The sequence below is a fragment of the Malurus melanocephalus genome, unplaced genomic scaffold, assembly GCF_030028575.1.
Source record: "Malurus melanocephalus ecotype Western Australia unplaced genomic scaffold, MMel_1.1 scaffold_143, whole genome shotgun sequence".
NCBI classification, from domain to species: Eukaryota; Metazoa; Chordata; class Aves; order Passeriformes; family Maluridae; genus Malurus; species Malurus melanocephalus.
The window spans coordinates 782,164-807,836 of record NW_026623375.1 but is presented as its reverse complement, the minus strand read 5'-3'; the positions used below and the strand labels follow the sequence as shown (position 1 = coordinate 807,836).

General features: G+C 57.9%; 1 protein-coding gene across 2 annotated transcripts; it reads left to right on the top strand.

The window, feature by feature from the left end:
• The first annotated feature begins 71 nt into the window (after positions 1-71).
• Positions 72-25,667, top strand: CACNG3 (calcium voltage-gated channel auxiliary subunit gamma 3). Of its 2 annotated transcripts, XM_057371211.1 has the most exons (5): positions 72-222; positions 1,203-1,396; positions 21,188-21,271; positions 23,175-23,315; positions 24,459-25,667. In XM_057371211.1, exons 2-5 carry the CDS (start codon positions 1,213-1,215, stop codon positions 24,968-24,970), a joined length of 921 nt encoding a protein of 306 aa, XP_057227194.1. In that variant the 5' UTR covers positions 72-222; positions 1,203-1,212; the 3' UTR covers positions 24,971-25,667. The 2 variants fall into 2 exon arrangements, with proteins under 2 accessions (XP_057227194.1, XP_057227193.1); XM_057371210.1 differs by lacking the exon at positions 72-222 and having other exon boundaries at positions 1,101-1,396.
• The last annotated feature ends 6 nt before the right edge of the window (positions 25,668-25,673 follow it).

Here is a 25,673-nt window from a genome sequence, read left to right as displayed (position 1 = left end):
CCGGGGAGAAGCACGAACGGTGATTYCAGGTTGAGGAGCTACTTAATTTTCGCATTCTTAATTTTTCAGTACCTTCATAATTTTCTGTTTGCCTTTTTGGAGTAAATAACGAGTATTTCCATGTGAGTGCATACAGATGAGGGCTGGGGAAGTACACGCCATCGTGTAAATCGTTCGCTTTCCCGTCTCACCGTGGCCCTGACAGGACCGAGAATTCCAAAGGTAAGTGTATTCTAGGGCTTGTTGGAAAGGTCGCATGAGTCATGGGCTCATCCAACCGGCTGGGGGATGTTTGAGAGAGATGAGGAGACAGCGGAGAGGGAGAGGGCAGGGGGGTTAACCCCTGGGAATTGTTCAGGAGTGGGCTGTGTGTACAGAGGATGTTCAGAGTCAACCAGCTCTTGGGCAGGGATAAACACCCGTTTATCGCCGGGGCAGGGACAGCTCCGTGTCAGCACSGGCAGCTGTGCCCTCCCTGGGGTCCGCTGTGCGGGTGCGGGGCCCCCAGCCCCTTGCCCCAGGTGCCRCCCGGTGCCCGGTGCCGCTGCGGCAGCTCAAGAGCCAGGCGGACGGGGGTGGGGGAATCAGGGAATCGAGCGGCCCCGTGCCGGGGGGCTGGGACGGGTAGGCGACTGTCCCTGAGGGGTGGGCACTTCCACCCGGTCCAGGTCCCGGTCCGTTCGGACAGTGCCAGTCCGATCCCAGCATCCCGGGGTGGGGTTCCCGGGGCAGTCACGGTCCCCGCCCAGTCCCGGCGCCCCGGGGTGGGTTTCCCGTCCCGGTCCCCGTTCCCCCGGCGCCGGTGCCGGTGCCGGTCGCTGTCCCCGCCGCCGGCCGGTCGGAGCGGGCGGGGGGCGGTGTCCCGGCGGCGCAGCCCCCCGCGGGTCCCGCCCCCCGCTGCCCCCCGCCCCCGCCGCCCCCCGCCGCTGCCTTGGCCGGGCGGCGCGGGGGAGGCGCCGGGAGAGGCGGCGGGAGCGCACGGCGGAGCCGCTCCGCCGGGCTGGGCTGCTGCGCTCCGCGGGCTGCGCTCGGGCCATGCCTGCCGCGCTCCCCGCGGCCGGGCCGCCCCGCTCCGCGCCGCCGCGGGGGCCCGGCTCTCCGCCGGCCGCGGGGGCATGAGGCGGCGGGCGGCGGGCGGCGGCGCCGGCCCTTCCCCTGCGAGCCGCCGCCGGAGGATGAAGCAGCATGAGGATGTGTGACAGAGGCGTCCAGATGCTCGTCACCACGGTGGGAGCCTTCGCAGCCTTCAGCCTGATGACCATCGCCGTGGGCACTGACTACTGGCTCTACTCGCGCGGCGTGTGCAGGACTAAGTCCATGAGCGACAACGACACGAGCCGCAAGAACGAGGAGGTGATGACCCACTCGGGGCTCTGGAGGACGTGCTGCCTGGAAGGTACCGACCCCCGCGGCCCCAAAACTTCGGGGGAAGGGTAGGATCGGGGAGCCCCCCACCCCAAATACGGGCCCCCGGCGAGCGGCGCATCCCCCAGCCATCCGAGCATCCCCCAGCCCGGCGGCCCCGCCGCTCCCCTGTGCCGCCTTCCGCTCCCTTCCTCGGGCACTCGCGATGGCACCGAGATGGAACCTCACGGAGGGCCGCTCCACGCCGGGCGCGGGGCCGGGGGAAGCGGGTCTGCGGGGTGCGGGATCCCCCCGTGCTGGGGACCGGCGCTGGCGGCGGCACACGCGCCGTATCCTCCCGGGGAGCTCCGGGCTGAGGGGCCACAGGTCCCTCTCCTGATCAGGAATGTGTGAGTGAGATCCCCGCGGCTGCTGCCCCTCTCCAAAGCTCCGCCGGCACCGCGTCCTGACCACCGGGCAACCCACAGCACCCGGCGTTTTCATCACCGAGCCCCAGCACCAGCGCCGGCCCTTTCCCCCTCAGCAGCCCAGCGGGGCAAGGTGGGCTGCTGCCTCACCGCAGCTCGTCCCTCTGTCCCCACGGCTGGGCACTCCCACAGCTGCGCTGCCCCACCACGGCTGCCCCACGGCCGTGCTCTTGCCTGCCCGGCCTCGCCGCTTCGCCCCGCTGCTTCCCTCCCGCAGCAGTGCCTGCCTGGCGAGGCCCCAGCAGCTGCCGCCCTCCTGCAGCACAGGCCACATTTTGGGGCAGTTTCACCCCAAAGCTGCCGGTTGAGGAGTTTCTGAGCACCCACAGGCTGTGGTTAAAGACGAGCTTTAACAAACCAGGTGCTGGTACCTGGCGCAGCAAAAAATGGCCGATGGCATCACCCTGGGCCCTAACTTTTACAATTGTGGCAGCAGTGGGTGTCCTGTGTGCTCAGGCAAACYTGCCCCACTGTCCTGCAGAGCCTTGGGGGTGTCAGACTGCCCCTGTCCAGGAGCGACCCCTCCAGTGGTGGGGGCAGGCAAGCCACGGGGCTGAGCTGCTCCTCCACGTTGGAAAGTTCTCGGTGAGTCACGGCCATGGATGCAGAAATACCCTGTCTGCTCCTGGTGCTCAGTCCTAAAACTGGCAAAGTCAGTCAGAGCTTTCTTATTGATTCAAGGAGGGTTTGGATCATGTTCTAATTCCATAATAAATAATTTGAGATAATCTGTCTCCCCTCTTGGGTTGAGGGAGCCAAGGAGGCAGAAGCCAGGGATGTGAAAGATGAGATCGCTGGAGGCATGAGTAATTTCAAAAATTCTTCAGTTTGCTACCTGTATTTTTTTTTCCAGTCGATGTTTTATGTTTCCCTCATTGTGATCAATCACTGCTTTGGAAGGAGCCAGAGAAGCCCCRCTGCCCTGGGCACAGCTCACTCGGGAAAGGGTTTGGCAGTGCCATGGCAGAGCTCAGAGCTGGATCACAGCCCACCCCTTTGAGCCCGGGCACAGGGCTGGGAGCGGCAGGGCATGGGCTCRCCGTGGGCTCAGCACTCCCTGTTCCACATCCTACCCCGTGCTGGTGCTCTGAGAGCTGTTGGGGTGGGAGTGGGAGTGGGAACCGTGCGGGGCTGCGTGGCCGTACCTGCGGCACAGCCGAGGCCTCGTGCGGGGCACGGGCTCCGTCATCCCCTGCGTGTGGGTGCGGGTGACACTGGGGCTGCGGGGGCTGCAGCATCCAGTCAGGGATGGGGAGGGTCCCAGCCTGTGCTGGGGGGGAGAATATGGGGCTGTGATGGTGCTGGGGGGACGTGCCTGGGCTGCTTCTCGCCCTCCTGGATTCTGCAGGAGAAAGGCACTTCACAGGCTGTTAACCAGCGCGATGCTGGGAAGGGAAAACTTCCCCCAGCCSAGCCGCCAAGGGTTCACGCGTCGGTGCGGGGGAAGGACCGTGCTGGGGCGGGGGCTGAGGACCCCCGCAGCCGGGGGAGCGCTGCGGGCTGAGCTCTGAACCTGTTACAAGCAGCAGGTCCCGGGTGATTCCTGCTGCAGGGCCTGCTCTCACTGTGCCGGGCTCGAAACAGGGACAGGGGGCTCCATCCCCGAGCACGGTCTGTCGCAGGGCCCGCTCCTCCTGCGCTGCACAGGATGCTTTTAGCGCTGAGCAGAGCTCCCTGCCCGTCGGGAGCCGCCTCAGCCCTGAACTTTGCGCCGCTACCGGGGGCTGGGTGCGYGTAACGAGGGAGGGATGGCGTGAGGAGCCCCCGTGGCTCGGGCGGCCGGGCGAGCGTGGCTCATCACGAAGCTGCCCGACGTGAGTGCCGGCTCCGAGCATCCCTGCCGGTCCCGGCGCAGCGCCTGCGTGGGAGCCCCGCACCACGTGAGCGTCACAAGCCCATCGGCGAGAGCGGATAAATGCTGAATGGAGCCGCCGCAGACCCATGGAGAGACACCCACACTGGGAAACACAAATTAGCGGTTGACTCAGTAGCTGGAACACCAGGCAGGTGTTCCCAGACTGCTGGGCTGGGATAGTCTGTTGGCAGTTCGCAGCGTTTGGATCCTGATTATTTGTTTCACGAAATGTGAACGCTGGGCAGGTGTCCCCTCGTGTGTCCAGCTCAGGTGGATGTCCCCTGTCGCTGTTTCAGTGTCACTCGTTTTTCTCTGTGCCTGCTGTGTCGGTGGGGAAGGGAGGGAAGCACACGGCACTTYGGGGAGAGAGCTGAAGTTGAGAAATAGCTGCTTAGGCTGGTGGTGKTTTTAAGAAAGTAAGAGAACTTTGGTTTTCATCAAACTTAATTAAATTCAGCATCATTAAATGCAGCATCATTAAATGCAGGGAGGCTCCGTGTCCTCCCTGCTGCGTGGTGTAGATTGGGACTGGCTCCATGGCATCATGCGGATCTGAAACAGGCAGAAGGAGCAGGAGGATTTGGCCAAGGCTGCTCAAAATACCATATTTTAAGGCGATGTGGTACTTTTCCTTTCCTCCTTCATTTCCCTCATCAGGATAAAGTGCTCTGTCATTTCTGGAGGAGGCCAAGCGTAGCTCTGCCTGCCTCCCTCACAGAGGATGCTCAGCATCCTGCATCCCTCTGGGGTGGGACGTGGGGCGTTTTGCAGGGGACACAGATATTTGATGTCCCAGAGCTGTCCTTTGGCTGAGCTGTCCCCCTTGGGCCCATTCTGGCCCCTGCAGTGTCCCCCACAGCAGCGCCAGCACAGCCTTTTCCAACCAACAGTTCTGCCTTGCTGAGCTTGGAGAGCTTTGTTCAGGGCTGGTCTTTAGGGATGAAGCTGCCTGGATTTAAACATAATATTGCAGATACCATTGGCTGACAGGACCCTGCCCAGTCCTTTCTACACCTGACCTGCAGCTCCTGCATGGTGGATGGATGGTCACTCCTGGAGGCTATACCTGAGGGTGACTGGCCATGTCCCTGAGCCAGTGGTTCCTCTGGAGAGCTCATGAGCTCCTCAAACTCCCCTTGAACACAAGAAATCATCTCTGGTCCCCAGGTCTCCCGTGGCCATGTGGGCTGTTTGTCTATGCCCTGCCGGTTGTGAGTCTGGCTGTACACTGAGGGCACGGAGCCCCTCACAGGGAGTCCCCAYGATGGAGGGACCCCCAGCCCATTTGGTGTGACTGAGCAGCATCCCCTGTCCCTAAACTGGAAGTTGCTCTGCTGGCTCCTTGCTCTTGGTTCTTGGAGCTGGCTCTGTAGAGGTGGCCATCGCTGAACGAGCCCATGGTGCTGAGCTGCCCAAATTTGCCTGACCCACCTCCCTCATTCGTCAATATTCCCATCAGTCTTTTCTCTGCCATTTCCCTCTTTTACTCCCAATTGTTTCATGTTTTATTCARTGCTCTCAATAAAGATGTTGTTGTAGCTCAGCACTGTCCTGGTAACAGGCAATCCTGTGCAGGAACATCCCTCAGATGACAGGGACCGTCTCTGTGAGCTCCCAGCCCCGTTAATAAAGTGCTGTTGATTCTGCATAATACAGGTCTTTAACTTTTTCAGGAGAGCTAAATCAAATACCCTGTGGAACTCTTAAATGTATTATGTTACCGACTCCCTTTATCAACTGAATTTGTAACTGTATCAAGAAAAATTCATGAAGTTTGATAAATCTATTTTCCACGAGGCCGTTTGACATTTGCCTCCTCCCCCGTTCCCACCTCTGCTAACCCACAGGCGGTGCTGGGGACACAGCTCCTGCCATTGCCCATCGCATCACTCTTGGCATTAAACCAGCTTCTCCCGTCTTCTAGAAATTCACCAGAATGCCAAGGTTTATTAAATCCATTTTAGATCTTCAGAAGCCTCCTCAGCCTATTCTCTGAATGCTCCTGGGAGGAAGTCCTCTAGTCCTCCCAGTTCCATGTTTACACTTTGCAGTCGCTGTTTAGCATCCCCCCAGCTCCTTCCAGAATACAGGAGCCTATTTGTCTCCAAGTACAGAACAGAAGTATCTGATGAATAAATAAGCATGTGTCACTTGTGCTCCATGACTGACAGTTACACCGTCRTGATCCAGTGGTGCTTTACACCGTCAGCAAAGCTCCTTCCAGCACAATGGAAGAATTCCTCTTGTTTTGCCTTGACCTTTCAGTTGCAGATTTATTTTAACTGGTTCCACCAGCCATGTGTGCAGCCTTTCCAYCTCAAAGTCCCTGATTTTTAATTTTTTAATTCAGTTTTCCAGTCCCCTTTCCAGTAGGCCTGGCAGGGGTGTGAGGCTCAGGAAAGCACCTGCCCTTGCTCYTGGATTTCCATTTTCCCCTGTTGGTTTTGTCTGTGGTTGGTTTTGGCTCTGCTGAGCTGAGCTGGGTCGCAGCGAAGGCGTTAAATCGGGCTGGAAGTGGCTGCCCTGGCCAGGCACCAGCTCTTCCCCCGCCTCCAGCTCCTCTCAGCCCTCTGAGTGAGGCCAAGCAGAGAATTTCCCCAAGGTGACAGCAAGATTGTTTCTGTTAGAAAGTTATTATCTTTAATTTTTAAAAGCGCCAAGCAAATGTCCCTGAGATTGCAATCACCCATGATGGAGCACTTTTTCTCGCTACTCATTATAGGCAGGTATTTAAGGAGCTGCTCATCCTGTTCCTCTGTCTGGTCGGTGTCTGTGATAGATTCTCATCTCCACCCCAACGTGCCGCTGCTCRGCAGTGCCCAGTCCAGCTCGGTGCYGGTGTTGGTGATGGTGTGGCTGTCAGGCTGCCCTCCACGGCCACACTGACCATGCTGACCACCCTGCCCAGYGCCCCAGCACCCCTGGCATGGTGCCCCACAATGCCAGCAGCCACGGCTGTGCCCGGGTACCAGTGAGGAGAGCTCAGGGATGGTGGCTATGGGGCAGGGATGCACAGATGGGGACAGTCASTGTGAGCTRGAGGGGSACACGGGGCTGCTCTGTGCAGAGARGTGGRTTTGGGGAGGTGCTGGAAAGGGGTTAATTGCTCTTTGYTACCTGAGGGCTGGGTGGTGTCCAGTTTTCCTGTGTGATGGAAGTGGTGTGGTGTGTAAATGGAGGATGTGGTGTGGTCACACAAGGTGARCTGAGGGGTGAAGGTGGACAGGGAYAGTTACCTGTTTAAGACCACCTGATGGGATCACCAGGCTGCAGCTTAACTCCCAGCGAGTCTTTCCTCCAGGACAGCCCAGAGCAGGSACAGCCCAACCCCTGGCACTGTGRTCACACAGGACCAAACAGAGGGGCAGGGGATTCTGCGAGGGGGCACARCCTGGGATTCAGGGAATCCCTGAGCCTCGCCTTGGTGGAGGATGTTTCRGATAAACGTGAATTACTGTCCTCTGATGGAGATGGGAATGAGGTTGGCTGGACCCTCAGGCTGCTCCAGACGCACGTTCTTGTGGCACACAGCCAAATGCCACGAGTCATAAAAATCCTGCTGGACACGGAGGGTCTCATGCCACTGCCAGCTGGCACCGTGGCTCCGAGCAGCCGTGCCTCCAGCTCCACGGCTGCTTGGAGAGTGTCCGGGGGGGAGCTGTGCCACCAGCTCTGCTTTGAGCACCGGGTGCAACATTCACCCTTCTGGGATGCTGCAGTGTCTTCTGGGCAAAAATCCTGACTTGTGGGGTGGGTTAAAGAGCCGGTTCCCTCACTGCCTGCGAGCAGCACGTGATGAGTAAAATGTATGCTGTGAACAGCTCAGAAACAGGCATTTTACTGCTGCATAGGCGTGGTGCAGAGCCTGTCATCTCCAGAGCTGTTCAATAGAGGTGGAAGGCTGAATTTGAATGAGGCTCAAGTGGGTTTTTTTTCCCATGCAAGGTCACTGGCTCCATGCCGGCAGTAAATAATTAGGGATAAATAATTAGGGATGGCTAACGAAGGCTGCGAGCYCCGGTGCTGGTGGCTGCGGTTTGGGGAGGATGTGGATGCCAGATCCTCCAGTTCCCGGCGAGGTGGGGACCGGCCGGGAGGTGCCAGCGATGACGTTTGCGGGAGCAGCCGGGGAGCGATGCCCGGCTCCTCTGCCAAGAGCTACGTGGCACTCGGTAAATCCCTTCTCTCGGCATGAGTTTTGCCTCTTGCAAGGTGAAGCCAGGTGGATTCAGGAGTGCTCAGCTCACACGGGGAAGTCCCCCAGCACCGCCGGCCCGCAGGGTGATGCCCTCCCGTGCCCCTGGCACGCCGTGCTCGGCACAGGGGGACAGCCCAGGTGTGGAGAGCTGTCGTGCTCTCCTGTTTGAGATGAGGTGAGGCGAGGCAGCCCAGGCATTAATCTTGCTCAGTGCTTCTCGCGTCTCCGCGGTTCCTGTTCACATGGGTTTCACCATGGATTTTTAATGAACACAGCGTGCACTTCATAAATAGACRTTAACCTCCTTTTTCGGGAAAATCAAAAATGCTCTTAAAATTATATAAATGCGCTAATCCGTAAGTGAAGAGGAAGGGGGGTTGCTCAGTTGCTGCCCGAGGGGTCCCAGTCGGCAGGGGGGGTTCTTCCCTGCCTCACCTGCTGACAAGTGCCACCGGCTGACTCGCGGCGCTGGCAGGAGGCAGCTGCCAGGTATCCACTGTCATTACACAGCAGCGCTGCCAGCTGCTGGGGCTGCCTCAGTCCGAGGCATCCGAGGAAAAAGTGTCCATCCGTGTCCTGAGTCCCTGCAAAGCGCCCGCAAGGACATGGGGAGAACGTGGGGAGGGGTCGTGCCCGCTGCCCCGCTCCCTTTCCAGAAGGGCTCCAGCTGGGCTGTAACACCTACACCCCGCTTCAGCCTTTCAAATGACCCTCGGAAGGAGATCCGCTGAAGCTGGTGGATGCATTTTGGCTTAGTGCTCCGTGTGGAGGCAGGAGGAGGGGGCTCACGTCCCTGCTGAGGGTTCCGGGTGGGTTTGCCGTGGCTGATGCTCCGGAGGTTTTGGGTAGCTTTGCTCGGGGCAGGGAGCCGCTMGCTGTGCGCAGTCCCACGCGGGCTGTGAGGAGCCGCGGCTCGCTCGGGGAGTGCAGCAGCTCCAGATAAGGGCTCTGATTAAGCAGACACCTGCTGTGATAAAGAATGACAGTGCCGGGGTGACAACGGGTGTCTCTCCCTYGGCGTGTGTGTGCTGACAGCTCTGCGGCGGGGAGGAGGCTCCGCAGGCTGTGCCGAGAGGAGCAGAGGCTGCATCCCGCACCGGGACCTGTTACACAACCCTTGGGAAACACCGCCCCTGTCCCGGCGCTGGGTCAGCCCGGGGCATTGGTGATGCTGCGGAATGTTCTGATTCCACACTTGTGTGCCTTCCCAACCTCCTGCCTGCAACAGGTATTGCAGTGTCCTCAGAATGAAAAGCCCAGGCCAGGGTATGCTGTATGCTTTGAACTGTCCTGTGTTCTTTGGTCCCTTCCAACCCAAATTATTTGGGGGTTTTAATATTCTGTGGTCACTTGCCCAGAGGAGGAATGGAAGACCTTCTTGCAACAGGCYTTTGGTCCCTTTTGAGGTGTGTCAGGAGCTCTGGGCTTCACTCATCCCCCAAACACTGCAGGAATCCCTCACTCACCGGTGAGTGGCTGTGCTTGATCACATCGGGGTTCCTCATAGTCAGGGCAGGAGAGGCAGGAGGAGGGATCGTGGTTGCTGAGCAGATGACAGGGGGTGATGATTTTCTCAGATATTGCCTGTTTCTTATCTCCTGACACCACAATGTAAAGACAAATCTTGYGCTGTTGGGCAGCAGAGGAGGGCTGAGCTGTTCCCGTGTCAGCTCCTTAGGAATGGTGGTGTTTAATAACACAGTCATGTGGAAATGCCAGGGGGTGGGGAGGGCAGTGGGCAGGTTTGGGAGCGGGTCAGCCCCTTGTGCCATCCTGCCACCTTCCCTGGGGCTCTGTGTGTTTGCGGTTTGCCAAGGGGTTCGTACTGAAGGGGGAGAATTGGGGTGGACAGGAGCCAGGGGTGGGTGCAGGGGGAAAGGGGTACATGTGACCCCCCCCCCAGCCTTGCCTTTCTGTCGCTGAGCACCCATGGGGGTGTTGGCATTGGTGACACACCCTGTGGGACTTGGGCAGTAGTGAGCAGTGACAAAAGGAAGTATTTGAGGGTGACATTTGTGTTCATGTCTCTCTAATGGTCACATTTCCAGTTTCACTGTTGGTTTGCTAATTGTCTCCTAATTATACCTTTATGCTGGAATCATAAGGTAGAGGGGAGAGCACCCCTAGAGGGATCACCAACAAGCAATGACCCTTTTGAAGTGTGCCTGATTTAACTCATTAAATTCAGCCTTGGTTTGKGCTGCTGGAGCCGACATCTAGCTGCTCATGTCCTACAGAACTTTCCTGGTCCCARAGGTGGCACCTCCACGCCTCTGGAGAGGCTGGGCTCCCTCCTTTCATGGAATAGGAGCCCTTCAGGSCAGGGCGGTGATGCTCAGCCGGATGTTAAACAGCAGCTTCTTGCAGCTGAGTGTGACACATCAGCATCACCGATTGCATCCCACAGCGCCATTGCCTGAGCACCGAGAGCGGCTGCACCTTCCCTGGGTGCCTCCTGCCCGTCCCGGGGCTGCTGCCTGCCTGGGAAAGGTCACTGTCACTTGGCCAGACAGACGGTGACCTCCCGGCAGCTGTCCCTGCCTCAGCCCGGCTGTGTGTCCCGGCCAGCTGAGACAGTCATTCCTGCCGGGATGCACGGCATCCTTGCCAAATCCTCCATTTGCCTGAGCAGCYTCGCTCAGCCCCGCAGCCTTATCGCGGCGCAGCAGCTGTGCCACCCGGCCTCACCGGGCTGGCAGCGGGGACCCCTCCAGATGGGCATGTGCTGATCCCCCCTGCCCGCCCAGGCTGCTCCGGGGGCTGGGAGACTCTGGCAGCCCCGAGGCTCCTTCTCCCCATGCTGCGAGAGCCTCTTGTCACTCCTCAGCACACTCCAGCCAAAGATGAAAGTGYTCTCTGTGCATCAGTCTTTGGCCTTCGCTCCTACGTGAGGAGCTGGAGAAGGATCAGAGCGATCGCGCCTTGCATGGGAAGCAGAAAAGCTGCAGCGGGGTGTGAGACCTCTCAGCTGGGGAGGAGCAGGAGCCGGGGTTTCTGCTTCTGTCTCCCATCGGCAGAAGTGTGGCCCTGCGAGGGCACGGCGAGGCAGCGAGGCCGGGGGAGGCGGTGTGCACGCTGTAAAGAATCGCATCCGATAACGTTAAATGTACTCTGCGCATTGCCCCAGCCTGCCCCGATTCGCAGTGCTGCCGCCCCCCACCCTCATCCTCAGCTCCCGGGAGCCCCCTGCCCGTCCCGCAGGGCCGGTGCCGCCGGAGCTCCGGTGCATCCCCAGCGCCGGGGCCGTGCGGCTGCGCTGCCAGTCCCGGCTCAGCGCGGCTGAGGTGCGAGACAGACGCGCCTCCGCCTCCGCCCCTGAGCCCCGTCTGCCGGCACCGCGCTCGCCGCGGGGCCCTGGGGACACCGGGCTGTGGGACTGCGGTGACGGAATGGCCCCTGTGCCCGCTGCAGAGTGCGGGAGCACGGCCGTGGTGGCGTTGGGTCTGTGGGAGCTGCTGTCCGTCGTGCGGCTGTGTCACACCATCCGTGCCACTCACAGAGGGGCTCAGTGACAGCCCTGTGCCTTTAGCAAGGACTGGGCAGGGCACAAAAGCTCAGTCACTTTTCAGAAATTCCTTGCAATGTCCATTTGAACAGGTCTCCCCTTCAGGATGAAGAGGAGTCTTCCATAAAACAGGAGGAGCAGAACATCCATCCCGTCAGCAGCCGGGAGTTGTTGCTGGGGCGCGGGCTCAGCCCTGCTGGTGGCACAGGCCGGGCTGTGACAGCAGCGTCACCTCCCGCGCAGAGCCTGTTCCAGGGCTGTGAAATCCCCAGCTCTGCACAGCTCCAGCTGAGCACCCAAAGTGAGCAGATGCTTGTGATCTGCAGYTCTGCAGTGCTCYRCTACCCGTCTGTAAATCGGGGATTACAGAATCATAGAACCATGGAATGCTTTGGGTTGCAAGGGACCTTCAAGACTGTCCAGTGCCACCTCCTTCCATGGRCAGGGACAYSTTCCACTGTCCCAGGRTGCTCCAAGCCCTGTCCAGCCTGGCCTTGGACACTKCCAGGGATCCAGGGGCAGCCACAGCTTCTCTGGGCAMCCTGTGCCAGGGCCTCCTCCATCAAGGGGAGGAATTTCTTCCATATATCTAATCCAATCTTCYTCTCTGTCAGTGTGAAGCCATTCTCCCTTGTCCTGTCMTTCCATGCCCCTGTCCACAGTCCCTCTCCAGCCCAGGGCKGCYGTCCATCCATTCTCCTTCTAGCYTGTAGCCCAAACTKCTGTGCATCATACAGAGAGCAGGAGGGTGCTCCCAGTGATAAGGTGGAGGTGCTGGGTTGCAGCTGGTACAGAGCCATTAAAGGGATGCTGCAGACACATCTCTCCCTGCAGGGGTGCATGGAGTGGGCTGAGGGCAAAGCCACAGGCCCTGGGCATGAGCCAGAGCTGACAATAGGAGAGTAAAGCCACGGGGGCAGCCCCAGGTARGTGCCATAGGGCTTGTGGAACTCCCACTGTCCTCGATACTGATGGCAGAGCAGCGCCTGGCTGCAGCAGCAGCAGCAGGATGGGTTCTCTCTGTGATGTAATGCAAAAGAGGAAGATGAAAAGTGTTGGGTGACTGGTGAAGCTCTCTGCTGCCACCCTTCTCAGGGGCTTTCACATGATTCTCTTCTCCCCCTCTGAGCTCTCTTTGGCTCCTGGAAGCACAGAGCCATGGGCAGCTGGGGTTGTTTAGCATTTGGAATGGCAGGGCCAGGTGGACCTGGGTTGTTTCAATGCCCACATTTTTTCTAGCAAAGCTTTTTGTGCTTTGAACCAGGTTTGGGAAGCAGGGGAAGGTGAGGCCATTTAATGGCCAAGGTGACGGTGAGAGTGGCTCAGAGGCCATGAGGCAGTTTGCCCGGCTCTGACCCAAGAGTGGAGCAGTTTTGTAGCCAGGAGTGGGGTCCTGCTCCCTGGGCTGGAAGATGCAGCGTGGGCAGGGACAGCCTTAGACAGAGGAGTGCCATGGGCTGCTAGAGGCTGGGGAGTGTTTCTGCAGCCATGTGTTAGGAGCTTTTGGTGCTGTAAAATCCCAAAGCGATGTGTGGTGGATGAGATGYATCTYCTGTCCCTGCCCAGGCAGGAGCCCRCTGCCACTGCAGGACTGTTCCCAAAAGCACAGTGCAGGYGAGTGTTGTGCCATGGGAACAGCTCTGGGGTTCTGGGCAGCTCACAAGGGCAGCTTTTATTTCCTGGAGYGGGGAGATGAGGTTGGCGTTGCTCACTCGCTCACCAGCAAAGTTCTCTCCTGATGCTCCGTCTGCAGGAGAGTCCCTCCTTGTTCTCCAAAAAAAGCCAAAAGAGTGAAACTATGGTGCTACTCCTGAATATGGCTTTCCCCATCTGGGGCGTTGGAGCTGCTCCCCGGGGCCGCTTCCCTCCCGCAGATGGTGAGGAGGCGGCGGGCGGGAGCTAAATCTGTCCATGCTGGATGCGCTCGGGGCCGGACCGGACCCACACCCCCGGCCGGGGAGAGCCTCACACGGGCGGGGAGGRGAGGGGAGAGGGGAGCTGTGGCTCCAGGATGCCACCGACTCCTTCCCAAACCAGCAGCACGATGCCCGCTGCATTCCCTGCAATAAATAGGCTGTGATAGATCGAGGTCCTTTTAGCACATCAGCTGAAAACTTCAAATATTTATACCAGGAAGATGTGACGGAAGTATAGATATATTTAAAAAAAAAAGGCAGGTGCTGGAGTGGCAGTCRTGTATTTGAAGTTCAAATACTTACCTTCAAATCCATGCTATAAAAGAGGAAGAACGTAATAAATTTAATATCACTTTTTCAGGGAAAACAACCTGCCGAGCCTCCTCCCAGGCTAAATGTGCTTTAAAGATTGACTGTGCAGCTGTAATAACTATTGATGAACTGTAAACATGAAAAGATCTCCCTGCTCCCGGCCTGTCAGGAGCATTAGGGTGGAAATGCTCTGTGCTCCGCTCCAGCATGACTCACCAAGGCCTCGGCAAACGTGTTTATTTGTAAAGATCCTTATTTCAGAAATAGTGACCTTTTTAATGCCTCGTGCAGCGAGCTCGGAAATTTGAAATTGCCTTTTGGCGACTGGCTCCTCTTGCTGCAGCTCTGACAGTGCTTTTCATGGCCATTTACATATTTTTAGCCTGGATATTCTGCACTGTGGGGCTCCTTTGGAGGATGATTTGCTTTTCRCAGCCCTGGAACTGCAGTGCTGGGCTGAGGTCAGGCTGCACTCAGGCCACAGGCAGCTCACTGCCCGCCGGGCTCCTCCCGAGCCTCTGCCCTGGAGCCATCTCTTTATGGGATGGCTTTAGTAACATTCTGCTTCAAACACAAACTGTGGTGTTGACCCCAAATTTAAGCAGCTGGTTCACCTTGAAATAGGGAATATAAARGGTGGGGAGGCCCTGGCACAGGGTGCCCAGAGAAGCTGTGGCTGCCCATGGATCCCTGGMAGTGYCCAAGGCCAGGCTGGASRGGRCTTGGAGCACCCTGGGACAGTGGRAGSTGTCCCTGCCATGGCAGRGGTGGCACAGGATGGGYTTCAAGGTCCCTTCCAACCCAAGTCATTCTGGGATTCTGTGCTGATTCCATGAATAAAACTGTTTTTCCAGGCTGCTGTCTATCACCGCAGCAGGGTGTCCCTTTTGGCTCTCACTCTGGCCGTCACCTCTCTGTCACTGTCACTGCCCCCGCCTGCTGTTGGTGCACCAAAGCCACTGTGCCCAGCACCCTGGTTGCCCTGTGCCCAGCACCCTGGTCACCCTGTGCCCACGGCCTGTCCCTTTGCTCTGAGTGCCTCCTTGAGCCATCAGGCTCCAGCCCCAGCCCTGGAGCAGCAGAGAGGACCCGCTCCGGGCAGGGTGGGCAGAGCAGCATCTCTCCCTGCCCCGAGCTGCGTTCTGCCCAGCTGTGATCGCTCAGCCGGCTCCCTCCACACCTCCAGAGAGGTGCCCAGCACCATGAGAACGTGCTAGATGTGAAATGCCGTGGCTGTGATGGGTTATTTCACATTTCTGGGGCCTGTGACTGATGTGCTGCGTGGTTTGGTGACGGGCGGTGGCACTGCTCCTTTCTGCTGCTGCTGCTCATCCCAATGCACTGGGGAAGGACGTTTTGATGCTTTTCCGCCATTTGTTTGCGCCGTTATCGGTGCTCTACAATTTTAAGTTGCTGATTTATATTCAGAGTTATGAATATCTTCTTTCTTCTCTTTGTTGGGCCTGTTTTTATTTTTATAGCTGTTTACTTATTAGCCAGGCAGTTTCTAAACCAATGCAAACTCCCGTCATGGTGATGAGTTTTGGGGCAAAACACTCTTAAATCATTCTCTGTACACAGTTGTGCTTTTATGCTTAAATCCATTCTCCTAAGTGATTTGGCTTATAATTGTTTTCTGCTCTGTGAATTGACCTCTCAGACACCAGGAGTCTGTGCTGGTGCCTCAGACTCGCCTCTGTGTGCCCATAAGAAGTGTAATCAAGCTGTGATTGCTTGGACTTGAGCAGCAACTAGTTTTTAATTCTGYGATCCATTCCCCTTCAGCTGTCAACACGGAGTCGAAAATAGCACTCCCCTGTGCTGGATGCCACGCTTCACAGCTATGAAATTGTCATTTATAGGTTTTTAGAAATTCAGAGGACATTTTAATACCGGTGAAGTGAAACCTCCAGCTCCCCATCATAATGCAGCTTCTCTCCTCCTTAGTATAAATAGGTGCTTAAGCAGCCTGGGGATGATCCGGCCTCTGCCAAGCTCAGGAGCAGACACCAGAGCACCCACACCCACAGATTCTCTTTGTTTAAGTTACTGGCACCTTGTTTAACCAGAGGAACTCAGGTTTTACGTTCTTGACTTTTGTTTTTGGCCCTGGTCCCAATTGGGCAGTTTTTATCCCCAGTGTTCTGGATGGGAAACACGTGGGTCAAATGCACTCCTACAAATGCGTGACACTGGATCCTTCTGTTAATTATCCAGCTGGGATCATGAAATCATGGAATGGGTTGGAAAAGACCCTAAAGAGCGGCACTCATACCAGGGTTGGGCTGGGAACTTCTGCTGGCTCTAGGAGTGGTGGGAAGGGGAGGATGGGGATGAGCCCAAGCCCCCTTTGCCAAACGGGCARAGAGCTCCCACCCTGCAGGACAGACCTTCTTTCACCATTTCCTGTGGGATCCAGCAATCTCCCAAAGCAGAGCTGGCTGTCCCCATTACCATCAGCCAGAGGGATGCTGGAAGGCAAACCCTTCCCAGAAGCTCATCAGTTTACCCAAGTAAATCTAAAATGTTCATTAAACGAGGAGAGCGGGATCCTGCTCCAGCTGCACGGAGAGAGGCCCCGGCGCCTCGGGCACTGGGATGCCTCCCGCCCTGCCCCATCTCTTGCCATCAGTGTCTCCAAGCAGCAAACAAACCAAAGATCATTATTTTTCTATAATTGCCAGAATTGTATTAATTTAAACAGATAAACTCAATCAGTGAAGCTCATTAATTTCTAGCACATGGCTTATTTACGCCGATTCCGGCTGCTCCAGCACTCATTGCGCCCTCATAGGAATGTCAATTACCTTTTAAAATAAAAATCAATGTTTATTCACTGTTAAAGATAAAACATGAAATGATTTCCTAAGACGTGCTGATGAGTGCTCTCCTCCCCAGCACGATCTGAGGGTGCCTGGCATCAGCAGCTGCTGCCCATTGCCATGTGCCATGGAGGGGACAGCAGGGTCCTGGCTGGCATGAGGGGACAGCAGAGGAGGGGCCACCCAGAACCTCTGCACTCACCACAGCCCCTGCACCTTCCCACCCCATCCCAGCACCTTCCCAGGAGTGTGGTGCTTTCCTGCCATGAGCTCCAGCAATGTGGAAGGACAGAGGGAGGAAGGCCGGAAGGATGCAGGGAGGAAGGAAGCTCAGGGRAGCGTGGGGGGAGCCCCTGGAAGCAGCTCCAGAGTGTTACCTGATTACTTTTCTAATGAGAAAACCCTCAGAGCACAGGGCTGGAAATTACCCATCAGYTGCAAACTTTTTTTTCCTCCTCTATTATTCAGAATTGTTTTGCTTTTCTGAACTGCCTTGTGTAGGTTGCTCCAACCCCACAGATTCCAGAATGGGAGATGATGAGTCACTGTCAAAATGTAGATTTTTTTTTTCTTTTTTTTTTCCCTTTTAACACCGCTGAGGGAGTGAAGTCCCTGCGCCACGCGCCGATCGCTGGCACCTCGCGGGCTGGCGCTGGCAGGAGCTCCCARCCCACCCGTGGTGTGAGTGCCAAGCTGTGCCCGCCGTGTCCCCCGTGATGGGCATCCCCTGCTCCCCGCACCCCGCCGAGCTGGTGGGGTGCAGGGGGCTCGGTTGGGGTCCCCCTGTGCCGTGTGTGTGTTCAGCTGTGTGCCCGCGCTGCCCTCCGCTCGGCCGGCACAGCGCGGCCACCTCTGCCGCCTCCGAGCGCCTGCATTCCTTTCATCTGACTTGGGTTTTTTCCACTGGTGGGGGGATTTTTTATGTGTAAAAACAGGAAAAAAGTCCTTTGGAACAGGCATATCTGTGTAGGTGCCTCTGCTCAGCCACAAGCCACCACCGCAGAGAGGGGGAGAGGGTGTGAAATGGAGACGGAGCAAGATTACACCGGTGCCGCCGGGGGAAGCTGGTGTGGGGCTGCTGGGCGATGGGGATGTGCTGCAGGAGAGCTCAGTCCTGGGGAGGAGGAGGATTCCTCCCACTGCYAGGTGATGAGGAGCCCAGCACCCATCCCCACACCAGTGCAGGACTGGGGGTTTTGCTTGAATTCAGCCTCTCCACAGTGGAGTTGGGGCCAACAGATGAATGTGTGGAGGCGGTGACAGTAACGGTCTGAGGAGTCACTCRGTGGGAGCTCCCCAAGGCTTCCCTGCCCTGGTGCAGAACACCCCTTGTCCTCAGCTCAAGCTGCAATTCCAGCTGGGTTACTCCAAACTGTGGTTTGGAGAAGCCACCCCACTGGCCTTCTCTAAAGCTCTCCTAAACTGCTGTGTGTCTTTGAACCTAGACTGTGTTGAAAATTCGGCAATGCAGAAGGCAAGTAAGGTGCTGGGGATGGCTGGAACCCACACAGCCTTTCCCAGGGGCACAGGAGCTGCTCAGTGCCACCTGCTGAGCCCTGTGCGCTGGCCACTGGGCGCTGGTCATGGCTAACACAGACCCAAAACCCTGCAGCTCTGCAATCTCACACCAGGGACCTTGTGCAAAGAGCCTCAGGATCCCTTGCAGAGCCTGGAGCTGGAGAAGGGAAGGAATACGGATGAATTTCTTTCCATCTCTCCAAGCATCTGGGAGGTGGGTGGGAGGTAAAAAAAGATGAGCCCTGAAGTTTTAATTCCTCGGAGATATTTAGGTATCTTGCTCTCGTTACTCAGGGAATGCAGAGCCTGTGCATCGCTGGGGATGTGCCGCAGGCTCCTTCCTAACCCAGCCCTTCCTGGCTCAGCTCTGACCTCTGGTTCTCCAAAATATTAATTTGGACCCACCACTTCCTTCAGATGGTGTGTAACACAGTGTCTTTAGGAAGGCCATTACTGGAAACCACAACCCGGGAGATAACTCGCTTGGATTTATGGGGAGGAGTGGGGAGCTGAGAGCTGGGATGTGACCTTGACTCCTGGCTGAGCCAGTATGAGGAGAGCAAGGAATTTTGTTCCCATTTATGAGAGGTCTCAGCTCATCCTCCTCAGCCTGAGTCCTCCTTTGCACACACCAGTAACACCCAGAATGGTCCCTGGAAAACTGTTCCACCAGAGGAAAAGTAATGAGATTTTAACACCAAAAGTGGAGCTCTTTAGTCTTCTGGCTGGCCGGGCTGGGATCGATATTCTTGGCTGTATTTTCACCACTGCAACCGTATTTCCCTCACAAGCCCCTCCCCGTCCCCCCAGCCCTCCCCGGGGAAAAGGGCTCTGAGAGGAAAACAACCTGAGATCAAATCAATTAATTGCCTCTGCATGTGCCGATAACTGCGGTGGCAGGAGCTGAGCGCGTCCAGCGAGCCCCGAGCGAGCAGAGAGCAGGGAAAGCACGAACGCTGCCCTCCGCCCCGGGGAGAGGGAGGGCTCCGGGGGCACTCACAGCGTCCGGCGTGCGGCTGGCGAGGCTCGGAGCCGCCGGGGATGGCAGCGATCGAAGCATCACGCGGAGCGCGGGATGCGAGCAGCCCTGCGGGCGGGGAGGGGAGGGGAGGCGAGGCGAGGGATGCCCGTACGAACCTGCGACTGCGGAGCGTGAAGTACGAGTTCACCGCTTCCAAATGAAATCCGGYGTCACCCAAAGGCAGGGCTCGCCGCAGGAGACACCGTGAAGGCACCTCACGGCCCCCTTGCTGACACGTACAAAAAGCCCTGGAAGGTGTCCCAGCTGGACAGGGAWTCCCTGGATTAATGTGAGACCGTTCCATGGAGAGTTTGACCCGCAGCTGGGTGAGGCTGGGGCAGAACGCGGGTGGACGCACCCCGCTCCTGGCCAGCARCTGCTCAGGATGGCACCGAGTGGTGGCAGAGCTGGGACCGCTCACGCTGACCCCTCCTGCTGAAGGTGGGGATGAGCAGGTCCGGCTCCTCTGTCCTGGCCGGGGCTGGGGTGGATTCAGGGGCTCAGAGCCGGACAATTGGGACTCCCAGCACAGCCCGACTGCGCAGAGCCAGCTGCTGCTGTCCTGGGCTCCGGCAGGGAAGCGTGGCAATAAGCCAAGTTGGCTAATTGGGATTCATACTAATAGGGAGAGGAAATTACTGAGATCCACCACCGAGACAGCCGAGCGAGGAGTGGGTACCGGCGGCAGCACCGCCTGCGCTGGCGCTCGCCCGGCCGCAGATGAATCAAACCTGGGGGTGTGACTCAAGCTCCCTGCACGGATCCACAGCACAGGCACGGCCAGTGGCGGGGAAAGGGCTCAGGAACAGGTTGGGATGTGCTGGAATCAGCAGCTCCCAGCCAGGAGAGGAGCCCAGGCACTGGCAGCACCAGGATGGGTGCATGGGGTGAGGCAGCAGCCCCCAGTCCAGCCTGTCCACAGAGCACGAGCCATGATGGTGCTGTGCCCAGGGCTGTGCCCAGCTCTGGATGCACGCCGGGTGCTGGAAGGTGCACCCAACTGAGGCATTAGCAGGGGCTGGGAGTGCCCAGAGCAAGCTGGTGCCTGAGCCAGAGCGTGTCCCAGTGAGGCACCATCCCAGTGTCCTTCAGCCAGGGAAGRGAGAGGAACTCATGGAGTTGCATCTGCTGTCACCATGGGATGGGGACCTGGTGGCTGAGTAGGTGACATGTGGGCCAGCTGCTTTGGGTAGTGAATCCTCAGCCAGGACCCCGAGCAGCTGCCTCATCCATCCCTGGAGCCATTTCCAGCCGCAGCTCAAGGGGCAGGATTCCCTCCTTGGGGAGCATCTTGGAGGTCAGAGGAGGCTTTTTGGGATTGCAGCCTTGTTGTGGTGTGTGTTTGGAGGCTGAAGTTGTGTGTCAGGTGGCTCGGCATTGCCATGACAACGAGCATCAGTTGATGAACAGAGGGAGTAAAGGAGCCAAAATAAATGTCAGAGTGTGAATAGATACTGTGGAGAYGGGGCTGTCCCCTGCCCACCCCCTCCCCTGGGCAGCCGGATGTGTTGCTCTGCCTGTGCCTGCTCAGCCCAGAGCTCCATTGATGCAGCCCACTCTGGCAGTGCCCGATGGCTGCAGAGCAAAGGGACACCTGGGGGTGGCTTTGGGGTGTGTGGGGCACAGTCTGCTGGCTCTGGGTACTGGGAGAAGGTGGGTGGAAACCCAAAGAGGAGGAGGAGGAGGAGGAGGAGGGGGCTGTGCTGTGGRGCTGGTGTCCTCACTGCGCCCAGTGCATCCCCTTCTCCCACAGTTCCCAAAGCAACAGGAGCAGGCGATTCTCGCTCGGATGCTGTGTCTCCCTCTGGATGACAGCTTGCCTCCTCCAGAGCTTCATCTCCAGGCTTTAATTGATGCCTGTCATGCTGCTCAGCTCCCCCGAGCGCAGCCTGGGAGCGTGCCACTGTGAGGGACCCCGGGTGGGTTGGCTTGTCCTGCCTGGAGCCCTGGTCCTTGACCGTGTGTCCTTCCTGGGCCCCTGGCAGCAGGGATGGAGCCATCATGACCTGGCCACATGCTCCAGAGCCTGGCTGGTGCCAGGGCTGCGCTTCTCTAGGGCAATGTTGCACTTCCTCCCACCTCACCCTGCCCCTTGCCACTCCAGAGCAGTCCCACACTGTCCCCATTCAGGACATCAAGGTCCCTAGGCTGCTGCACATCCTGGCCAGCACAAAGGTTCTGAGTTTTTCCTGGCTTGTGTCTCCCCAGGAACCTTCCGAGGAGTGTGCAAGAAAATCGACCACTTCCCTGAGGATGCCGACTACGAGCAAGACACGGCCGAGTATCTCCTCCGTGAGTCTGCTCCCTGTGGCACACATCCCCAGACCCCTCACACCCTGCAGGGCACCCCCTCCCTGTCCCCCAGCTTCACCCAGCAGGAGGCTGAGCAGTCACAGCCACAGCAGGGACCCTCCAGATTACCTGAGCATGGCCRTGTCACCTTGCAGTGCCACCTGTGAATGGTTGTCCCCATGGCCGGTCCCAGCAGCTGCTGCACAGCCTGAGCCTGTGGTGTCCCCCCATGGGCACTGGGACCCCGCAGGTCCGTGGTGCAGCACCCCAGGGACACGTGTTTGTRTCCTGTCCCTGAGCCCTGAGTCTCCAGCCAGGCTGGATGTGCTGGGACAGCGCAGCTCTGATGGTGGCAGTCAAGCACAGCGAGACAGCGGGAAATGGAACTGGCAGCTCTCCTGGGAAAAGTGGGTCCTCCTGTCTCAGGGGCCAGCAGAGCTCCAGGGCAGAACTGCAGGCTTTCACACAGAATCCTGGAATGGTTTGGGTTGGGAGGGACCTTAAAGCCCATCCAGTGCCATTTCTCCCATGGCAGGGGCACTTTCCACTGTCCCAGGGTGCTCCAAGCCCCATCCAACCTGACCTTGGACAGTTCCAGGGATCCAGGGGCATCCACAGCTTCTCTGGCCAGGGCCTCCCCACCCTCACCACTTCCTCACTGCCCACTGCCTGGCTCTCCAAGCCCCCGAGTGACCCAGCTGCTGCCCAGCCAGGTGTTCCTCTGGACTCTCACATTTCCACAGCTCTGCTCACCTGGCGGAGAGGGCAGTGAGTTTAATGAAATGGCTTTGCAGTTTTAGTAGATTAGTGTTGAAGTTCTCCCACCCCCTCTCACATTTAAGTAAAAAGTCTATTTTAAAGCCCCCAGAGTGGAATTTTAATGATGCTTCTCTGTATTTCTGTGCTTTAATAATGGCCCTAATCGAGGGATGAGAGCCCAAACCAAGGCACAGTGTATTTTTGGTGCAGCAGGTAGTGATTTGCTGCATTCATTACTCTCTACTGTCATTTTGGAAGCTCATCCACGTAGGAAAGTCCTTTTTTTTTTGTATAGTGCCTGGTCAGTAACTGCTGCCAGTGCTGGTGCTGTGGGATGGAGCCCAGCACKGGGGTCACAGCATTGTGTAGGCTGGGTTCTGGGACCTTGGCATTCTCTTCATTTTGAAAATGTTCCTCCCCTACATCAGAAAATTACTTTTTGTTGACATTGAGGTATGTTAATTTGTAAATTTTTACATCYAAAGCAGTTGTGATAGTTTGGGCCCCTTGGGAGAGGCTCCTGACCATGTGATTGGCAGTTCCTCACCAGCCTTGTGAGATCTGTGGGATTTCTGCYATCTCAGACTCCAGCCAAAACCTAAGGCTGGTGTTTGGTAAAGGGAAGGTAAATTGCTGGTGCTGACTGTGTRACTAGGCTGGAAGACAATTCCTTGATGTAACCCAGGAAGCTGAAAAAAGGAATTTCAGAATTTTTGTGGCTAGAATCACAGAGTTTGCAGGGATGATGATGGGCTTCAGAGCAGCTCAGGGACAGCAGAGACACCAGGAAGAAATTCCTCCCTGTGAGGGTGGGGAGGTCCTGGCACAGGGTGCCCAAAGGAGCTGTGGCTGCCCCTGGATCCTGGCAGTGTCCAAGGCCAGGTTGGACAGGACTTTGAGCAACCTGGAATAGTGGAATGTGTCCCTGCCCATGTCAGGGTGTGGAACTGGATGATCTGAAGTTCCTTTCCAACCCAGGCCATTCCAGAATTCCACGAGAAGCAGAGGATGCATGGTGGGGTCTGGCACTGGGTCCCCCACCTGCCCTGGCAGCACCAGGGGTGCCCTTGCACTGACCCTTCCTGGTGCTGGTGTTGGTGCCGAGGGTTCCAGGGCTGATCCTGCCCCTYTCCCCATCCCACAGGTGCCGTGAGAGCGTCCAGCATCTTCCCCATCCTCAGYGTGGGGCTGCTGTTCTTCGGGGGCCTGTGCGTGGCCGCCAGCGAGTTCTACAAGAGCAAACACAACGTCATCCTCAGCGCCGGCATCTTCTTCGTCTCTGCAGGTAGGAGCTGCCTGGGTGGCTCCTCCGGCCTGGGGGGACACGGGGGAGTGGGGATGGGCTGTGGGTCCTCTTGGTTCATCAGCACAGAAAGGTGCTGAGGTTTGAGAGCTGCTCCATCCCTGTGGGAAAATCCCCCCATTGCAGGGAGAAGCCATCAGGRGTCTCTGGCCATGGTCACTGTGCCAGACAGGGCTCCAAGTGTCACCACTGCTCTCCTCGAGCAGGGTCTGTGTGGGGCTGCAGCCCAGGAAAGGCTCCTGGAGTGTGGCCATTCCACTGGGGGGTACTGGGGCAGGGATTGGGGGCTCTGCCCTCCATCCCARACAGGCAGTGAGCACCGTGGGGGCAGCAGCAGGGCCAGGCAGAGGGGCTGCCACAGTCCCACATGGAAATCATCTCTGGAGAGGCCGTTCCTGCTGGATTACTCATTTCTCTGTGCCTGTTCCCCAACGCTTCCCCTGATTATTGCRTGACAATGTCTTTGTCTCAAGGAACTGCTCTATTTTGTGTTTTTCTTCTCCCCACAAAGAGACAAATGACTCTCCCTCCTTGGCTGACAGGAGCTGCTGATGCAGATGAGAAAACAGCAGAGARAACATAATCGATTCATTAAGTAAATCTGGGAATGCACCAGCCTCTCCCAGCCTTGCAGCAAAGCCCCGCGGGCAGCTGGCGGGGCACGGGCCACCCCTGTCCCAAACAAACCCTCAGGACTCCACCAGAATGGGAAAGAGACAGAGCCATTCCAGCTTCCCTGTGCTCTGGGGGCCATGGCGAGCTGGGGGTCATGCTGGGGGAGTCCCCCTGTGCCACTCTGGCTGGCTCTGCTGGGGCCATGGCCCTGGTGCACAGCTCCAGCCACCCTCCTGTGTTCACTGCTCAGCAAAGCAAAGCACATCAGCTCTTGAAACATCCCCTTTCCAGACAAAATAGTGGTTATTCCTGCTTCCCTTCCGATATCTGGGAATACACAGGAATACCGGGTGTAAGGGAGTAAGAGGTATCCTGGGACATGGGCAGAGGTCTGCAAGAGGATTTGACCCAAGTGTGCTGGCAGARGGGTGCTGCCCCACAGGGACACATCCCCTCATCCACTCCTGCCTCTCAGGTGAGCACCCCTGTCCCTCTTGTCCCCCGCTGCAGGTCTCAGCAACATCATCGGGATCATAGTGTACATCTCAGCCAACGCAGGGGACCCGGGGCAGAGCGACTCCAAGAAGAGCTACTCCTACGGCTGGTCCTTCTACTTCGGAGCGCTGTCCTTCATCATCGCCGAGATGGTGGGGGTGATCGCCGTGCACATGTACATCGAGAAGCACCGCCAGATCCGCGCCAGGTCCCACTCGGAGCTGCTSAAGAGGTCGGCCTTCACCCGCCTCCCCCCCTACAGGTACCGCTTCCGCCGGCGGTCCAGCTCCCGCTCCACCGAGCCCCGCTCCCGGGACATGTCGCCCATCAGCAAAGGGTTCAGCACCATCCCCTCCACCGACATCTCCATGTTCACCCTCTCCAGGGATCCCTCCAAGGTCACCATGGGGACGCTGCTCAACTCGGAGCGGGACCACGGTTTTTTACAGGTCCATAACTCCATCCCCAAAGAGTTCAAGGAGTCTTTGCACAACAACCCGGCCAACAGACGAACCACGCCGGTCTGAGGCGGGCTGGGCCGTGGGCAGGCTGCATGGCATCACCCTCGTGACGGTGTAACCTGTGAAACCCCGTTTTTAAGGACAAACCCAGAGGCTCCCCGTGCCCCCGCCCGTGGGGCTGGTTTTTCACTCCTGAAATGCCACTGGCCAGGCCACGCCGCTGCGCCCGCGGTGGGAGTGGGACCCCCGGCGGGGAGGGGACGGGGCCACGCTGGGACCCCGGCCCCGGTGCCCTGCGGACTGAGCGGGGCTCCAACCAAACCCCCGGGACAGCGGCTTCCCGAGGTCTCCATCGTTCGTGTGATCATAACCGCAGTGTTCCCGTAGCTGTGTGTCCATGGAAATGCTGGCGACAGCCCTGTCTGTGAGAACCCTTAACCCGGTAGTTACATTTAAGTGGAATCGCCTGGAAGTCCGGAGCTGGCAGCACTGAGTTGGTGCCGGAGCGATGCTTGTGTTCCGAACCCCTTTCCCTGTCGTGCTGGACAGAGTGCTCGGGCTGGGTTCCTCTATGGCGTTTCGTGCATGCATTAAATAGCTTGGAATTCAATTTTGTCATGTCGGGTTGGAAGAAACATCCTTTTGCAATTTTCTGTGGTCTCGAAAGGGCTTATTTCCTTCCTTCCTTCCTTCCTTCCTTCCTTCCTTCCTTCCTTCCTTCCTTCCTTCCTTCCTTCCTTCCTTCCTTCCTTCCTTCCTTCCTTCCTTC